Source organism: Linepithema humile, chromosome 4 (genome assembly GCF_040581485.1).
Source record: "Linepithema humile isolate Giens D197 chromosome 4, Lhum_UNIL_v1.0, whole genome shotgun sequence".
In the NCBI taxonomy this organism is placed as follows: Eukaryota; Metazoa; Arthropoda; class Insecta; order Hymenoptera; family Formicidae; genus Linepithema; species Linepithema humile.
This window is the reverse complement of record NC_090131.1, coordinates 6,517,124-6,536,610: the sequence shown is the minus strand read 5'-3', so window position 1 is coordinate 6,536,610 and position 19,487 is coordinate 6,517,124. Positions and strand designations below refer to the sequence as shown.

At 39.9% G+C, this 19,487-nt stretch overlaps 1 protein-coding gene across 8 annotated transcripts in view; it reads right to left on the bottom strand.

The window, feature by feature from the left end:
* Window positions 1-137: 137 nt before the first annotated feature.
* hlk (hulk) overlaps window positions 138-19,487 on the bottom strand; it is a 31,108-nt gene continuing 11,758 nt past the window's right edge. For 3 of the 8 annotated variants that reach the window (XM_012376376.2, XM_012376377.2, XM_067353476.1), the window contains 24 exons: window positions 18,803-18,985; window positions 18,210-18,353; window positions 17,954-18,136; window positions 17,654-17,785; window positions 17,168-17,482; window positions 16,897-17,079; window positions 16,682-16,813; window positions 16,246-16,560; window positions 15,766-16,095; window positions 15,373-15,693; window positions 14,950-15,132; window positions 6,705-6,836; window positions 5,962-6,285; window positions 5,681-5,869; window positions 5,475-5,612; window positions 4,915-5,022; window positions 3,479-3,576; window positions 3,185-3,269; window positions 2,991-3,122; window positions 2,737-2,919; window positions 2,520-2,660; window positions 2,052-2,375; window positions 1,794-1,976; window positions 138-1,731 (listed from right to left, as the gene is read on the bottom strand). In XM_012376376.2, the coding sequence (XP_012231799.1) occupies window positions 1,544-1,731; window positions 1,794-1,976; window positions 2,052-2,375; window positions 2,520-2,660; window positions 2,737-2,919; window positions 2,991-3,122; window positions 3,185-3,269; window positions 3,479-3,576; window positions 4,915-5,022; window positions 5,475-5,612; window positions 5,681-5,869; window positions 5,962-6,285; window positions 6,705-6,836; window positions 14,950-15,132; window positions 15,373-15,693; window positions 15,766-16,095; window positions 16,246-16,560; window positions 16,682-16,813; window positions 16,897-17,079; window positions 17,168-17,482; window positions 17,654-17,785; window positions 17,954-18,136; window positions 18,210-18,353; window positions 18,803-18,985 (4,646 nt within the window). In that variant the 3' untranslated portion in view covers window positions 138-1,543. The other 5 variants (XM_012376378.2, XM_012376381.2, XM_012376380.2 and 2 more) reach the window with 5 other exon arrangements.

The following is a 19,487-nucleotide window of genomic DNA, read 5'->3' as shown; positions in this document are numbered from 1 at the left end:
TGATGAATTTCTAAAATCAATAATTTCTTAGGCATTTAATGTTACGTAATAAAATAGTATTATCGATTGTATTCCTTATATATCGCGATATCTTTTTTAACTGAACGCAATATATGTTAAATGGAGAAATAGAGTAATACGGTTCTAACAATTTCAAGTATATTTTGGAAATTGAATTGTGCCTTGAAAGATATATTTTTATACATGCATGAAATACTTTTATACGAACTCTCACATTGAATCAAAAAGTATCCAAAAAAATTATAATACATAACATATGCGACATTACGTTATCTCTATACAATCCTGCGAACAAAAATCTAAATCAGAGAAAAATCACTTTTTCATATAATACATCATTATTTTTACGTTTCACATTATAATCCTATTTACATTTGGCAGATGGAAATAGCATTTTAATAGTTTGGAGTTGGTCCAAGGGTGCGTTTTTTTTTACTCATTACGGTAACGATGACACCGACAGTTCCCTTCGTAAGATGAGTATATAAAAATAAGTTCTTGTTCATCGTGTCATAAAAATTATATCAGATCGTTATAACTTGACGATGACTCATCATTGCGAAGAGTCGTATAGAGTAAGAGCTACTGTACATAAATGAGTTTGCACGATCGCAGACCGCTGTCAAAATCTGCTAGTCATTACACTAATAACAATAATTACATGTAATAATAATAATAAAAATCGTAATAATGTAATAATTATAATTATGATTATAATTATATTATAATAGTCATATAATTATGATTATGATTATAATTATAATAACAGTAATAAAAATAGCAATAACCAGTATTAATAATGGCGATAATTATTACGCGGATCATAATAGTAATATCGGTAATATTAACGAAATAACAATCAACGGACAATAATCTTATTAATGATAATAGTAATTTGTAGAGGTCGATGATGCTTCTTATTAGAGAAATTATTAGAGGAAATCGCGGCGGAGGTGCTCGTCGATACTTCGACGCGGCGCAAAATCTTGGATTTGCGTCAAACAATATTGCACTGAGTGGGCCAAAAGTGTTGAAACAAACATTATTGCATTGTTTCCTTAATATTATATTATATCTTTATATATTATACATTTTATATACTTAATATAATTTGCGAAGCTATTTTTTGGCTTTCGTAAACTCGTGATTTTTCTTTCTGTAACATTCGGGAAACTGTTGCCATTCATGCTACATACGCGCGAGCTAGTTTCGACTTTTCGACTCAAAGTGTCATGACGAAATTCAGTAGAACGCATTCTCTCCCATTCTTTCACGCAGTACATTTAGCGGTTTGACAGCGGTCCGGATGCAGGCAGGTCGCTCGCTGCTTCTCGTTCCAGCGGTTATCATCGTTACACCGTTCTTATCGCGTAAAAGCGCCATTCGTTCATTCCGGACGAACCTATTCACACACAATCATTCGGGAATCAGAGTATTAAGTACCGAGCAACGCACACAGGCGCGAGAATTCACGAGTTTCTGTCTTTTACTCTTCCTCGTCACTTCCGTACTTGACGCGCGCTCACGCTTGCTTGGGATGCGCGGCGGGCGCGGCCGGTTCCGTGCGGAAACACGACAGTAGGAAACCGGTGTACATTAGGAAGAGGATGGCAATGGCGATCAGCATGTACATATAGATATTCAATTCCGGTTGTCGGTATCTGTTCTTCCGCAGCCACTCGAGAACGTCTTGCTCGTTGTGCAGGTCACCTGGAGAGCAAGTGGAACATGAGCGGCGATATAGAAGCTATTTCTTACAAACACTCTCTTACCTCTGTAGATACTAGGGAATCGTTTGCGAAAATGGACAATAGCGGGAAGCTTGGTGACTCCCCATTTCCGTGCGTATCTTGGATCTCCCATCTTCACGAATGTAATATCCAGATTGTCGGTCTCGCCGTCGATCTCTTCCAGTTTCGCGTTCACATCCTCGCTCTCCTGGCTGTCATGTTCATCTGGAAGTGTAATGGCATTTACGTTAATTTCAATGTTACATTTGTAATATTTGTCTCTACAATTTGTTTATTTACAAAAGAAGACCGCGAGGAACTCGTTCTCGTCCAACAGTTTGTCCAGCATCTTCCTGTTAACTTCCTCGATCTCGTTTTTGATCTCAAATACGTCTTGAGAAGTGAGCCATTGCAGGATCTTGTCTTCTTGCGTGAGATCGCCGTCGTATATCAGCGGCGTTCTCTTTCGGAAATACACGAGAGACGGAACGTTGAGAATGCTGTATTTTTCCGCAGCTTCCGGGCTGGAAATCTTAACAAAATCGATGCCGAAGAGATCGGCTTCGCCGTCGATTTTCTCCAGCGCCTCCATTATTTCGTCACACTCCGGGCAATCTTCGTCGTCTAGGTGATGCAAAATACAGCGCAGACGTACATATATATTTAATATGATATATAAATGTCATTTAAAATTAATTAAAAAATTTGCAATAAAAAAATAGTGGAGAGCGTTCTATATAATAAGTTTGATGCGATTATTTAACGTACAAAAGAAAGCAGCTAGGAAAGGTGATTCATCAAGAAGCCTCTCAAACATTCTGTCATTGACGGACTCTATCTCATCAGCCAGTTCTCGATTGTCATCGTCGATTAGCCACTCGAGGACCGACTCTTCATTTTGAAGATCTCCTACTCGTGCGACATTTGAAAAGTGTTTTTGTTAGTCATTGTACAGATAAGAATATTGAAACATAATCGACAGAACCTTCGAATAGAAGAGGATTGCCATTCCGGAAATAAACGAGCGCCGGAAACGTCTTAATCGAATACCGCTTTGCCAGCTGCGGGTCTTGAATTTTCACCATGTGAATCCCAAATACGTCGCACTCGTCGTCAATTCTTTCCAAACCCTCCAGAATCTCGTCGCATATGTGACAATTTTGTTTATCTATAGATATTGATGTGACGTTTATACATCGAAAATAATCGGAGAGCTTATTCTTCGAATCATTAACTTACTGAAATAAACCGCTAAGTATTGGGTCTCTTCAACGGACGTTTCTAGCATCACTCTTGTGATCAGTTCGATCCGATCCTCCGTTCTTTGAGTAATCAACCATTGCAATACCTCTTCTTCCACCGAGAGATCACCTGTAAACGAATAATTGTCAGTGACATAGAATTTCGCAAAGTTTATTGCTAAAACTGCAGACCTGCGAACACATTTGGCAGTTGATTCTCGAAGTAAACTAGTACTGGAAAATCGGTCACCCCGTAATCTTCGGCTACCTTGAAATCCTACAAAAATGGGCAACAAAAATATTTTTAAACAGGCGAGGCGTTTCTAAATTCACTTTTCTAAAGAGAGCGTACAATTTTTATTTCATATTTTTGATCTATTTCTTTTGTGCGGAGTTTCGAGTTGTATTAATAATAGACTAACTTGTTTTATTATACAAATATTTATATTCAACACGAATATATAAAAAAGATATATCTTCACCTACCTGCGTTTTCACAAACGTAATGCCATGCCTGTCGCAATCGTCATCGATGTTCTCCAATTCCTCGAGTATCCCTACGCATTGCGCACACTCGTCGGGATCTACAGAACAATTTCTATCAATTTTTTATTTCTGGAATTCGCGGTTTCGAATAATCTACATCAACAATAGAGGTGATGATAATACTAAATAATGAAAGATTGCACATCGATATCGCTGATGCGAATGGTCTACTTGATACAAGGGAGGAATCTGCTAAATACAAGGCATGTACGAGGACACTACGATTTACACATGATCTTTCAACTCTCACTGTGTCAGCGATATTAGAGCATCTGGTTTCATCGACGGAGTAAGCGAGAGAGAAAGAGAGAAAGACAGAACTTTGCATGCTGATCGGGATCTGTAGGTCACTACTGCTTGGCCGCGTGTTTTGTTCTCATGCTTTACACCTCGTGCATGTGTACCTGTGTAACTGTGTAATTGTACATAGAAAATACATTTCGGACAGAGGAGGATATATATATATATTTTTTTTTTGTTTCTTGGAGAAAGCGTCCTATGAACGTTCGGCCTGGAAAGTGGCGGTTTCTACGTCCAACTCTCTGTTAGCTATGAAACAAAAATAACCGAGGAAACACTGATGGTTAAAAGACATTTTTTATCAAACATGTGAGACATTTCATTTAGTCACCACGACGAGAAACAAATTGACGAGAGACACGAATAGGGAAACACAAGGTTGTCCTTGATCATCAGTGTTCTTTTCGTTCACAGTCTCCTACGTGAAAGCGCATGCACTATAGTGGTACGCGTTATTTCGCGAGGCTTTGCCGAATTTCGGCAAAGCTCGCGTGCATATCGCGTGCCGACGAGTCGCGCGCTTGTGCACGGAAGAAAAGTTTGCTGGCGCAGCATACTTTTATATTCCTTCGTTGATGCGAATATAATTATTGTAAACAGCGAAAGAACTGGGTTAAGAGCAATTTTATTTGTTGAAACAATTGTGCTGCGTCTGCAAGTTATTTTGTGATAATAACGAATCGATCTTTAAGCAATTTTGTTTGACCGCAACTGTTTTACATTAGCAACAAAATTTATCTATTTTTATTAACAAACAGATTTTGCTGCAATATTAAATAAATAGCTAAAAAATATTCGATCGCTTTTACATTAAACTTATAAGCGGTAGCAACGGTTTCGCTGCGACAGTCGAATACTTTTTCTCCGTTTGTATATGCACTGGGAATACGGAATCTCGGCTGTGATCAAGATAACTAATCTGGAACAGACTATAATCCATAGAAAGGTAGAAAGAGGAAAGACATAGAAAGAGAGAGAGGGAGAGAGAGAGAGAGAAAGAGAAAAAGAAAGAGAGTGAGATAGACAGCAAGAAAGCTCAGGGCGCTCGGTAAACTTTGCTCTTTGATCAGTTGTACCATCAGAATCCTCGGCCGTAGCGTGTTCCGCGTTCTTGTGCTCCTGCTTGTGGCGCATCTGCTTGCGGTACGATTTTGATTGGCACATGTCGCAAAGCGTTCTGTTCCCTACGGCATTAGTACACAACGTGTACAGCATCGGAGTAAAAGTCGACGGTGGTAAACGCGGTAACGAAACGAAGGAGATCGAAAGAGGGCTGATATTTGTTAAAAGGCAGTTAGCAATTTCCTCATTACAATTAACGATACAAAATTGATTATAAAGATTTAAATGTAGAAAGGGGAGGGGTGAGAACATGGGACGGAACACTACACAAGTGGGTACCGAAGGAGCAATAATTTTTTTTTCGTCAACATTCGCTCTTGAGAAATTTCCTGGCGAAACGCAGTTTCCAATCTCGCTATTTGGACGAGGCAGATACTGTTGGTTTATTCGTCAAGCCGATAATCACGTATTAATTACGAGTACAATAAAAATAAAGTAGAAAAAAATAGAGCGAAGCTGTTATTAGTTGTTTTTCTTTTTTTACCGTAAAGGATAACGACGCTTTAGAACTTACAGAAGTACACGGCTAAAGATTCCGATTCTCGTATCAGGTGCAGAAGTTCCTCGCCTTCTAGGGCCTCGATCACCTCGCCCGAAGGATCCTTTTGCGTCATCAACCATTGCAGAATTTGCTCCTCCTCGTACAAATCACCTGCGAAGATATACATTTGATTTTCTTTCTCTTTCCGATTAATTGAAATTAGGTAGTTTATCGCGTGCCTGCGTATATAACTGGCTCCTTCGATCCCATCTTGAAGAACAGGATGGCCGGCAACGCGAAAACACCGTAATGCTTGGCCAACTGTTTGTCGTCGATCTTGACGAATTTAATACCGGCGCCGTCGGCCTCGTCGTCGATGTGTTCGATCTCCGCCAATACTCGGCCGCACTGTTTGCAGTCGTTGCTATCTAAACAGATGCGAGATATATTAGAAAAAAAATTGAGAAAAAAAACGGTTGTCCGACATGTCGCGCTATTTTATTGACTATATCATACTTACAGAAAAATACGGCTAGATAATCAGTCGTTTGTCGGACCTTTTGAAACATCTTCTTATTGATACGCTCGATATGATCGGTCAGTTCCATATTTTCCGGGTTGGTCAGCCAGTCGAGGATTTCCTCCTCGTCGTCGATGTCACCGTCGTAGTTAATGTTCTTACCCTTGCGGAAATAAGTGATGCCGGGCGGATTGCGGAAGCCGTATTTCTTCGCCATCAGCCGATCCTTCAATCGGACGATCTTTATTCCATATTCCGCGGCCTCGTCGTCAATTAGCTCGATGTGCCTAAGCACTCTGGGACTCTCTGGATCTTCCTCTTTGTCTACGTGTATTTTTTATTTACGTAAAAAAATCGCAAGATATAAAATTTGATGTGATTGTGATATTTTCTGTTTCGAATGAGATATGGATTACAATTAGGAGATTTTTCTCGAGACGTAATAAAATGTGCAAAATGATTTGTTATTAGTGATATAAAGATAAGTCAAAAATATAGAGTCAAATTTCTCATTCAAAGTTTCTTTTTCAAATCGATTTTTGAAATCGAATAAATAATATATTTTCTAAAAACAAATTTATTTTACGTTATCGACTTTTTTGTATAGAATTATTTTCTTGTTTTGATGTATCACCAATAACAGATCATTCAATGTAAAGAAATGATCGATTGCATACAACAATTTTTTGTCTTATCGTTCGCTACTTCAATGCAAAATATGTTGATTAGAAATTACTCCTTACAAAATATGACAGCGAGAAATTCTTTCGTCTCGATGTATTTGATGAAAGTCTCACGGTCAATTTCTTCTATACTCTCGTCGGTCTTCTGTTTCACCATCCATTCGAGTACCTCAGTCTCGTCAAGCAGATTACCTAAACGTTGTACATTGGCCTAATTGATTATTTATCAATTGTTAACCTATATTTTGAGTTAACGTTGAATTAATAAAGTTCGAATAGAGAAGCCTAAATTCAAAGGCCTCATATCTTGATGGATTTTCAAAAGTTTTGAGGAAAATTATAAAATTATATTCTATTTTACAAATTTTTTTAAAACACTGCATACATACGTTTTATAAAATATAGACATAATTTTCCAAGATAAATTTATGTATTATATTGAAAAATATCTAAATCTATCATTATATTAATTTTTTTATGTTGATAAAGCGATAGTTTTATTTAAATTAATTAATGGAACGTTGTTCTGGAATGGCTATTCATTTTAAGTTTTAATAAAATTATTTTATCGTAAAATGGAAAGCTTTTTCAAGGATTAATTTATCCTCTTCATATAACAACTGCTGTATAGCAAATTGTAGATGCGCTTAATTTGTCAAAACCTGTTGTTTATGCACGTGTGTGAGATAGATGTGAATTTTTACAAAGAAGAAATTAAAAAAAAAAGTAAACTTTATTTTGATAGATATGTGTTCGTTAAATAAGAACAAATTTTGCATTTTTTTCTAAATGTGTCTTACGTATTTCTAAATGTATCTTATTTATATTCACGAAATTCTCTAATTTGGTTTTATTTGATATTAATGATAAATTTGAGAAATTTTAATGAGAACTTTTATTGCTGTGATTGTTGGACATCGCGTGTAAGCGTATGTAAACTATAGTAATTGAGTCTGTATCATTATTAGCGATGGTGGGCGAAGCAAATACAAAGGATATTAGGAAATGTATTTATTGTTATCGTATAATATCGATTTTTATTATCGTACATGCTGCTTTCTTATGCGAATAACAAGGACTTATTGGCTCGCACACAAACGTTCACGAGCAATAATTCATGACGTCTGATAATCGTGATCACAGATACAGTGCGACAATGAATTTTGCGTTGATCGCAAAGGTTTCATCCGTTGACGACGCAATAAATCTCTCTAAAGTGTCTAAAATGATCGATGTCACGCTCTTATGTCGGGATATACAATATTATTACGCGTATCTCACCTATGACTTGACAATTTCGAGCGTGGCGTGTTTGTATCTTGCGCAGATTATCGGACATTGAGCGACAAAACGGCGAGTATTGAAGTTAAGAGGTATTTCAATGTACAAATAAATAAATAAATAAGTAAATAAATAAATGAGCGCCTTTATCGTAGTTTCGTCGCGCGATCTAATCGCCGATAAGCTATTCTTCGTTTACGTTTTTATGTCGGTTCATGCAGCTATATATAAGCGATTAGTGATAGTGGATGCGATAAGAAACTCACTCGAGCCTCGATGTAACATGAAAAAAAGATTAGGATTTGTTTACGAAACTAAAAATAGCGTTTCGAATTAGAATACCTTTTTTTTATTGTAATGTATTCTTTTTTATCGATTTCTTACTTTCCGAAATTTCAAAAATGAGATCACGATATCGATGGCAGATTTATATATAGTTTCAGTTATTTTAGTTTATGATATCGAATACTTCGAAACTTTGGCAATTTTAATCAATTAAATTGCCAGAGTTTCGAATTGCCAATCGAATCAATATCATTGAATTTTTGATAAGGTTTACGAAGATTTCGTTTTAGGATAAATGATTAACTTAAACACACAAGTTCGCGTATTAGAAAGATAAATGATAGGCAAGACATTCGTTCATAGCTCTGTGCTAATTCATGACTTCAGGCTCTTTCAATCTTGAGATCTTCTTGTCTTATAAATAATATAGGAGAGGAAAATTAGCTCAAGAATCGATAGGCTTCTATTTGGGGCCGAGAAAGCATACGGAGATCGATAAAGATGAGGCTCCAGTGCGAAAGATTTTAGTGTTACAAACAATTAATCTCACGTTAAAAAAAAAATTAATCGCCAAAGCGCATACCGCGAAATCTAGGTAGAACACTATGATAGAGTCTCGGCAACAGTGACCGTTATATTTCCCTTTTCTCTACACTAGAAAGTCCTACCCTTTACCGCGCGAATGTTACCGATGAAATGCAACAGTGGGCGGTATCGCTCGTTGTGACGTTAACGGGTTAACGAGTAAAAACAAAAAAAAAACCGATAAACAATATTCAGCGTTAGACGATGGCCGGATGTCAAGGATCGAGATTCTATATAAGAAATGCATACGTTGCGAGAATAATTCTATATATTTGCGCGTGACCATCGGACTTGACACATCTGTCGAACGCGTTGCTCTTCTCGAATATATCTCTTTTAGTGTCGTAAACATTAGCCAATGTGCAGGGCGAAATTATTCCTCTATAATATCCTTTTATCGATCGTAGGATGCTTCTAATAACTGGGCTTCTTGCATATGTACAGAAATATCAAAAATCGCTCGCAGACGTTTCCATTGATGTTTCTGCGCGTGACGCATGGATGAATACATCGAGAAGAAAGATGTCGTTGACTTGTGGCGATGAGGATGACATTATATTTATAGTGCTGATGACGATGACGCTGACAATAATGACGCGAGTATAATAACGATAAACGTCAATGAGTTCGAGGACGAGCACAATGATGCGTGGGCGATGTTGTTGAGAATCGACAACGATAGACATTGTTAAAATGGCAGCGACATATTTTGTTTTTTTTTTTTTTATTGGCAACATAAATTCGCTCAGCAGCGAAATTTTGTCCGCTGTGATTGTCCGAGCTGTTCCTCGTAGTTTCTTTTTTTTCCGTCATTTTCTGTCGCGCGAGCTTTGCGACCACGGCACCAACTAAACCATGTGTCATCCTGCGAGTACTTTTTCCTCGTTCCTTCAATCGTCGTTCACAGCTCGAACCTCGCGCGCCCAGACGCTGGTGTGCGCGTCGGCCGTTTAGACCTTCAAGAGGTACGGAATTCCAGCCATAACTGCAACAGTCCACGATCCAACTCTCAGTGAGAGGACAGAAAAATTCGTACTCGCGCTCTCCGTCGCGCCTTTTTTTTTTCATATTAAATACGCCCTTGTCATCCGTCCTCTTCAACGGCGATGTTCATTCGGGGAGGCGCGTGGTCCGGAAGCGGACGTTTCGAACCGATCAACGACAGGCGAAACTTACGGGAAGCTAGACTTGCGAAGAGGGATTTGCGAACATCAGGACGGGGCCAGGCTGATTTCCGAATTGCGTCTTGGAGCAAAAGAAATTTCAAATTTCAAAGCGTTATATTAAATTTAAGAAACAGCATCTGTGTAAAATCGCTACTCGCCGTTAACAATTACGATCGAGGCATCCTCGTAATTCGTGAATAGCCTTAGCCCCGTCGCGGGCGCGTTGAATCGATTACACGTGCCGTTGATTGCTCGATTAGTAGCTCGATAATTTAACGAATCGGTCGGCGCGGTCAAAGCAAATCGGTGCTCGATTATCCCGAGGACTCGGAGGATCCAGCCGCCGGTGCCAGCCGCGTGGAAGTCACGTGTCTTCGATCGTCTCTTGCTCGTCCGGAAGTCGCGCGTTCTTGGACGCTTCTTCATGGATCGCGCGAGACCCGCGGGGTACCTGCATCCGAGATACGAAAGACGAAGAGTCAGGTGTGACCGTGTCTCATCTCCGCTGCGGCGATCCTCCTCGCGCGGGGGTGTGGCTCGGCTTCAGAAAATCTTTCATCGAGCTCACTCGTTTTCCTACGTTCCCTTTCTCTTCCCGCTTACTACGCTAAGCATCTATCACGTTTATCCTCGCTACTTTTCCTTTCTCGCGAAGGCGCTCGTTAAATAGCTGCCCACCGCAGATATAGCTGCCCGCCGTTGCTCGCTCCTGCTTTCCGCGATTAACACGAATTACACAAGTCGATTTAATCATGAGTCTGTCGTCAGATTTTTCGTTCCGAAGAAGTCAGCGGGACGATTTTCATTTTCGATAAAAATTAATCTTCCTCGATGAATATTGCACTTAATGTTGAAACGATCGAATCGGATCACCGTATCGGATTACCGCGTGTGTGTGTGTATGTGTGGGCAGCCATTTAACTTCGCGGTTGACTGAGATATTTACCGCTTCCGAAAAATCCTCTCTTGGCCTTAGACTTGGATTCCTTCGCGTCGACGTCGACTCTCGGCGATATCGTCGCTGATTTTTTGCTCTCCTTGGCCGTGAGCTTGTTTATCGGCTTCAGGGCCGGCAGTTGCGGCTTATCCGTTCTGCCGGCGCCGTGAGATTTGCCCTTGTCCTTGGCAATCGGGCTGATTTTGGTGACCTTGGCGACCTTGGTGCCGTGGGCGAGCTTGGCGGGACAGCACTGGTAGGGCTCATAGGAGGGAATCTTGGGTTTCGCGCTTTTACCTCCCATCCCGATGTAGAAACAGCCGTCGCCTGCAGTAAGCAAATATACAACGAGTCAGATACAAAGAGAATGAGAGAGATTTGTGAGAGTTGGCTAGCCTATGGCTGATTGGTCTCGTCGCACGAGTCAATCCGGATCGGACGTAACAGTACACGGACGAAATCGAATGAGGGTACAAGAATTGACAAAAAAAAGAGAGAGAGAGAGAGAGAGAGAGATAACGGGGCAGAGAAAGAGAGAAAAAGATGAACGAGACACTGGAAACAGATAAGAGAGAGAGAGAGAGAGATATAGAGAGAGAATCGAGGAGGAAAACGAAAATATATTGACTCGTGCGATCTCGACGTTGCTAGCGCATAGAGAACGTTCCACTGCAATCCCAATTGCGTAGCAAAAGCCAAACGTGCATGTTTTAGACAATGTTGTAACAGAGACTCTCGCGGCGAGTCGACGACTCTTTCTATAGCCGTTAAAAAACGTGAACCAGCCTCCTCTTCGTTTATCGTTCGCTCGATAGAATTTTTTGCAGCGTTCATCTACCACCGAATGCGAATTGTCGTGACGAGAAAAAAAAATCATCGAAACTTGCCGCGATAATTTGCGAATCATGTCGCGATAATCCGAAACACGAAGAAGCTTATCCTTCTATTTGCCCTTGCTTTCCCGAACGGAGACTAGTCTGATTTCTTTCGACTCGGAGCTCGCTGCAGACGACAGCTGTCAACTACGACAGGAACCATCGGCTCGCTTTGGAGAAGCCCATTATTATTTGAGGGTAAAAAAATGCGACCAAGACTGGAGCTACGCACCATTAGTTCTGCAATAACTGCAGTTCGCGTACCAAGATGGAAAAATTAAACGTGCGATTATACTTTGAATAAGTAAAATAATGTGAATCAGTGCACATAATTATCAAATAAGTACAAATCTTTATTATTTTAAAGCTCTATAGCTGTCTGTTGCGCGAAAATTTTGATTGATTCTAAGAAATAATAATGACTCGGTCGCGTAGCTCCTACCTAACAAAGGACTGTTACAAGGCGGGCATGCATTACGCGAGAAAGATTTGGAAACTTTGAGGAAACTTATGACGGTCGAGTGGAAGGCTATATAGGATGCACTTTGCGAGTGTAAGTAGAAAAAAAAAGATGAGACAACGTATTCATGCAGGATAGGTCCTACACGGCCCAGCTCTACCGTGAATGGTGAGTGAACAGCCACGTTTCATCTAAATTATTGTTGTTATCAATCAATACCAATCGACCTATTGGTATGTATACGTCTACGGCTTTTGGGATATCATTGTAGTTTCTCTCTTTCGCGCAACACAAAGCCCGTCACACTTCGATCTCACGTGAATTCCTCTTCGGCCTCCTGGGTCGTCGTTGGACTTTTACCTTTGTCCAGGATTTTCTTGAGGGCTTTGTTCAACTTTTTATCGTTATCTTCGTCGTCGTCGTCATCATTATCATTATCATCATCATCATCCTCATCATCATCATCATCATCGTCTTCATCATCATCATTATTATTCTCATCATCGTCGTCGTCATCATCATCGTCTTCGTCGTCGTCGTCGTCATCGTCGTCGTCTTCGTCGTCGTCGTCATCGTCGTCTTCGTCGTCGTCGTCGTCGTCGTCGTCGTCGTCGTCGTCGTCGTCGTCATCGTCGTCTTCGTCATCGTCGTCTTCATCATCATCATCCTCATCATCATCCTCATCATCATCATCATCATCATCATCATCATCATTATCATCATCATCATCATCATCATCATCATCATCATCATCGTCCTCATCATCGTCCTCATCATCATCGTCATCATCATCACGATCACTATCATTACCTGCATATTAACAGGGTTATGGGTAATATATAGCGCGATGGAAAGCCAGATTGTGTACCTAGGTTTTTTGTGATCGATACGGCCTCGGTCCAAAGGGATGACATGCATTTTAGAGTGACAAACATTATTGACGCATATCACATTAAACATTTCCGCATTATTGTTATATACGCAATATTATTATATCATACAAAAAGAGAAAAGATATTCTTCCCAACGATCGAGACTCCCTATCTCGTAAACCCGTTCATTGTTGCGAATAAGTAAGATAGGTTTAGTGAGCCAAATAGTGTCCGAAGCCTCGTGAAGCGATCGTGCTTATACGGAAAATTACAATAATATAAGATTATCGCGCGTACATGACCTAAAAACAAACGTGAACAAAGATAAAAATTCATATAGATATTGCTTATTCTGCTGAATATTTAAAAAACGAATGGCTGAAGCCAATAAGTGCGATTGCCGGTGCACATAAAAGCTACTAAAATTATTTTAATACGAATATTTATACACATATAATAACTGATGTTCCCGATTCATTTATTAATTCGTGATTTTAACTTTGTATCGATACGAATCACAAAAGCTTCGTTAAAAACGCGTTTCAAAAAGAAAAAAATATAAAAAATAAAACAGCCATTAGTGCGCCGAAAGCTGCTGTAAGCTTCGATATTTAATTCATGAGATCGTTATTCGTTGTCGGACGGTGATGCGCCATGACATTTTCTTCTGTAAAACTATGGATTTCAGAAAAACTTGCACGACGCATTATCGCCCGAGCATATATTCGTTCTGCATTATCGCGTAAATGCAAATGCGTACTAGTGTGTAAAGAAACATGTGAGTAAAAAGAAAGGCGAGTAAGACAAGCTTGCGAGTGTAATTTAAATGCATTATATATCGCGACCAAAACTATATATGTGGCCAGCGTGCATATCGAAAGAAAAAAAGAACACGTTTATACACGTTTCACCGAGCTTCGTGACATCCCACATTTTTTTTGGATAAAACCCTCATTATACTACGCGGATCTAAACATGCATCGCGCGGTTATACCGACGTTACAGAAAATCCTCTACGTTAGACGGACGTTTTACGTTCGTTTTCTTATTTTTTTATTTCTCTCACGATTGCGATCATGGTGATCGTGATGGTGGTAGTGTGATCGGGGTGATCACCACGGCGTGAGTATTGTACTCGTAGCCCGGTGGTATAGTCACGACCGAGATTAACGTCACAAAGAACAGTACACCAGTAATAATAATCATCATCCTAGAAATCTCCTTACTTTTCTGTTCGATTAGCCATTCCAGAACTCTGTCCTCGTTCTTAAGATTACCTACAAAAGGCACACACGCGTATCAGGATCAGCCAGGTTCAATGGCGAGATCATTGTCGGTGGAGGGTTTCGTTTATCGCTTTATCGACGTGAAACTTGCTGAAAGGAACACGCTAAGTCGCTCTTCATTCCACTGTAATCGCATTATCTCAATAAATTTATATGAATTTGTAATACATTGATAAAATTTCTGTTTAAAGTCAGTCGAAATTTATATGTTTTTATTTTTTACAGAATTATTTTCAGAAATTTCAATCAGAATATATATTATATATTTCTATGAATTCAATATTCATAAAATATTTTCATTTTCGCACATTGCAAAAGATATTTAATGTGTTTAATGTTTTGTTTATCCAATTTTTAATATTTTTATAATTTTTAAATCTTTTGTAAATAATTTGTTTCAAAACGTAGAAGGAGAGAGTGACTTAGTAAAAAAAGAACGCGTATAGAGCGTGAAATGTTTGATATTGTTTCCTTTACGTAAGAAACGAGGATTGTTTAACGAAGGGACGGGAAAGCTCTCGATTATAAAAAGCAAAAGTAAAATCTTTCGGCACTTACCGTCGTACATGATGGGGACGCCGGTCTCGTAGTAAACGAGAGCCGGGAAGGAGAAAACGCCGATTTCAGCCGCCAGTTTAGCGTCGTTCGATTTGACGAATTGGATACCGTGCTTGTCGGTATCATCATCAATCGTTTCTAATTCCTCGAGGATCTGTCCGCAGGATTCACATTTGTCGTCGTCTATTAAATTAGAATTTTTATCATGTACAATCAAAATATACACGCAAAAATTTATATCATTTTCTATTACAATTGCTGTTTAAAGTTGACATAAATTGAAAGTATGATAAAAGCATTGCGTTTTATGTCTCAAATGCCAAACAAAAAAAATGAAGAATGTAAATATGGAAGGTATATTTTAGTAAGAGCACTTTTCTTGAGCGGATCAATCTAATAGCGAAAATAAGAGCTAATACTTACAGAAGAACACGGCAAGATGCTCGACATCGTTGATGAGCACTTGCAACGTCTTCCTATCGACACTCTCGATAACATCTGGCGTGGTTGTGCGAAGCTCGAGGACCCACTCCAAGATCTCTTCCTCGTGCATCATGTCACCCGAATAGATCTGCCGGAACTTGTGTCTGTAGAACACTAGTGCCGGCAATCCCGGAAGATCGTATTCCTTCTCGATTCCTTCGTCGGATATTTTTACAAAGTCAATCTCCTTCTCCTCGCACTCGTCGTCGATATTCTCGAGCTCTTGCAGAATCTTCTGGCTCTTCTTATCGCCTTCTTTGTCTGCAAGCAAACACGGTACAATGTATCGCGAACTGTCGATCGATTGTCGCGTTTGTTTATATAGAGACGTACAGAAAAAGACGACGACGTAGTCGTTTTCGTCGAGAATGTTCTCCAGCATCCTAGCGTTGACCTCCTCGATTTTTCCCGGTATTTCCAAAGTGTCCTCGTCCGTGATCCAGGACAGCACTTCGTCCTCGTCGTCGAGATCACCGGTGTAGATCAGAGGGTCCTTGTTTCGGAAGAACGCGAGGGTAGGGAAAGTCTTGATACCATATTTCTTCGCCATGCTGGTGTCCTCCGTGGTGACGAATACAATTCCCGTCTCGTCCAACTCGTCGTCGATATTCTCCAAATCGTCGAGAATACTGTCGCACTCTTCTCCTTCGTCGCAGCTTCCGCCTGTCATAATTTTTATTCGATTATTTCAAACGAGCTAAGAAAAATGCTTAATTAATAATTAACTCAATGCAATTTAATTAAAAATATTAATAAAAATTTTTTTAATCTACTTTTTAAATGTAAAAATTCATCAAATGTGAATTCACTCACTGAAGTATACTACAACGTATTCGTGATCGTCTATGAGATCCGTCAAAATTTCATCCGTGACCTCCTCAATGGTAGCGCTGTTCTTCTGCTGTATCAGCCACTCGAGGACCTCGTCCTCGTTGAGCAAATCGCCCTCGTAGATCGCCGGGATTTTGTCCTCGAAGTACACCAGGGTCGGCAGATGATCGATGCCGTATTCCTTCGCCTCGGCGTCGTTGTCCATCCGGACGATGACGATGCCCTCCTTCTCCAGCTCGTCGTCGATGTTCTCCAGCTCGTTCAGGATCCGGATGTCCTGCTTGTCGTCCTTGTCATCTACGGAAAAGAATCAATTCGCTGGTCGCTTCTCACTCGCGGTCGTACAACAGCACCTACCTAACAAGTAACAGTGGAAGAATGTTAAAAGGAGGTAGAAAGAGACGAATCGATCGCTTACAAAACAGGACTGCCGTGTACGGCGCGGACTCTACGAGCTTTTCGACCATTTCGTCCGTTACTTCCGGGATCTCGGCGTGTTTTTTCTGATGCAATAGCCAGCCCAGTATCTGATCCTCGTTCATGAGATCGCCTACGATATCGCAACAGGAAGAATATTTTTCAACTTTTTATCGCGTGTGTGTGTTTTTTACGCAAATTTTCTGCAAGACTTACCGTCGTAAATGTGTGGTATCTTCCGTTCGAAGAGCACCAAAGTCGGAAGCGAGTCTATGCCGTATTCCTTCGCCTCTTCCGTGTCACTGATTTTCACGAAGGCTATGTTGTGCTGGTCGCAATCGTCGTCGATGTTCTCCAGTTCGCTCACCACCTTCTGACTCTTCTTCTGATCTTTGTCATCTATAGAGCAGCAAGCAGTAAAGTTTTAAAGTTAAAAATGTAAGCATAAACAACGTTTTTATATAAAGAAAAATTGCATATTACTGACAAAAGAGGACGGCTACGAGCGGCATCTTATCGATAACCATGTCGAGCATCTCGTCGGTGACATCCTCAATTTGGTCGGCCTTCTGTTGTTGCTCCAACCATTTGAGTACCTTCTCCTCGTCCTCCAGGTTGCCTTCGTACACCATCGGAATACCCTTCTCGAAGTAGAGCATCGCAGGCACTTTATTGATACCATATTCCTTAGCCTCCTCCACGTTGTCGATCTTTACGAACGTCACGCCGAGCTGATCGCACTCGTCGTCGATGTTCTCCAATTCGTTGAGGACCCTCTGCGACTTTCGATCGTTGTTGTCGTCTGCGATCATTACGAAAAATGTCTCCCAAATTATTTATTTATGTTTTCATTGATTTCCTCACGTGCAATAAATCTTTTGACGTATAAGACAAAACTGGCGAACAAAAAATGGATATTAAATATACTTGAAAAATTATTTTTTATCTATATTTATCGATTAGCACGACTTACAGAAGAGCACGGCCAAGGTTTTTCCATCTTTGATAAGGCGGTCCAGCATCTCATCGGTGACGTCTTCGATCTCATCCTTCTCGAGCTGCGATAACAGCCACTCCAGGATTTCATCCTCGTTCTCAATATCTCCTGCAATCGAGTTATTTCATTTTGAAAGAATCAGTTCACGTGAACGTTTTGTTTTTTTTTTTTAGTCTACATCTGTGTATCTTGTTGCGATTATTTTTGGCATCGTTTATATATATGCACAGGTATCGTCTTTCTTCGCCCGTGTTTTTTTTCAATCCACCTACCCACCGTCGTAAATATTTGGGATCTGTTTCTCGAAGTAGACGATCGCGGGTAGATTGTCGATTCCGAATTCCTGCGCCGCCTTCTCGTCGTCGATCTTCACGAACTGAATCCCGTGCTTGTCGCAGTCGTCGTCGATCTTTTCCAGCTCGTTCAGGACCTGCATAGAGTCCTCATCACCGTGATCGTCTGCAAGCACGAGAGCGCGTTACGAGACGAAAACGTATCAAGCGGAGCCAAAGATTATGTAAAAGATGCGAACAGAACAGAACGACTAGATTGTCAATGTTTCCGATCAGTGTGTTTAACGTCTTGGCGGTGACATCTTCGATAACATCCTCTTCGTCTCCCGTGCTCTTGTTCGCCACCAGCCACTCCAGCACATCTTCCTCTCTGCTCAATTCATCTAAGAGCACGTACTACGAATTAATTTCATCTTTATATTGTTCCACATAATTGAAGTAGGATAAAATATTATATTTCGATAATACAAACTTGATGACAATTTTTCAATCATTAGTTATCGAATTACGCGGTGCCAATAGAATTTTCCAAAATTGTTACAAACATAAAAAAATCGAATTTCTTTCAAATTAACTTTTCACGTAATTATTTGCGTGAGGTAGAAGAAAAAAACATTTAGCGTCATGTGTGCTATCAGAAATAAATGTAAAACATTTTTTTGTACATAAAAAATTAATCTGAAATCAGTCAACAAATATTACCGATCACATCTGATGTACAACTGCTATAGGTACTTACTTTATATCACGATTAAGATTTACATAATTTGATTTAGACAATATTGCGTCACGTTATACGCCCTACAAATTACTCACGTTCCTTCATACTTACGTTCGTAAATGATTGGGATTTGGTGCCTATAATACACAAGAGCTGGGAGAGGACCGAGATTATACTCGTCCGCGAGCTGTTCGTCCGCGATCTTTACGAAGCCGATACCTAATTGATCGGCTTCGTCGTCGATGTTCTCCAGTTCTTGCAGGGCCTTGAGACACTTTTTGCAGTCTGGCTTGTCTGTCCCATTTAAAATAAAAAGATGCATTATTGTGTGCCTTTTGTTGTTGAACGACCAACGCCACTCTCGGGCGTCGATTATTTCCGTCCACACGCGTTTCGTGCGGCCTTTCATGATTGAAAACTCGATCTCTTATGATCTGAACTTTATCTCATCCTTTACTAGCCGGTAGATGCGATGAACAAAGCCGCTAAACGTCCGGTGTGTACATTACCAAAAATAAAATATAAAAATTGGTAATTATTCACGATGTTGCCGAAAGACCTGTGATGATGGCGACATTTTGCAGTACATTTTTCTTGAAATAATGAATAATCATCTTTAGATAAGTTAAATCAGATGAAACAAGAATGTCGACACGAGTGGATTAGTATACACAGTTACTCTCACTCTTTTTATGATACACATTGCTCTAAATCTAAACAAGGATAATGCATTCTAATCTCCTACGTCTGACTGGTGCACACTCAGAATGCAAATAATGATTAAAAATTCACTTAA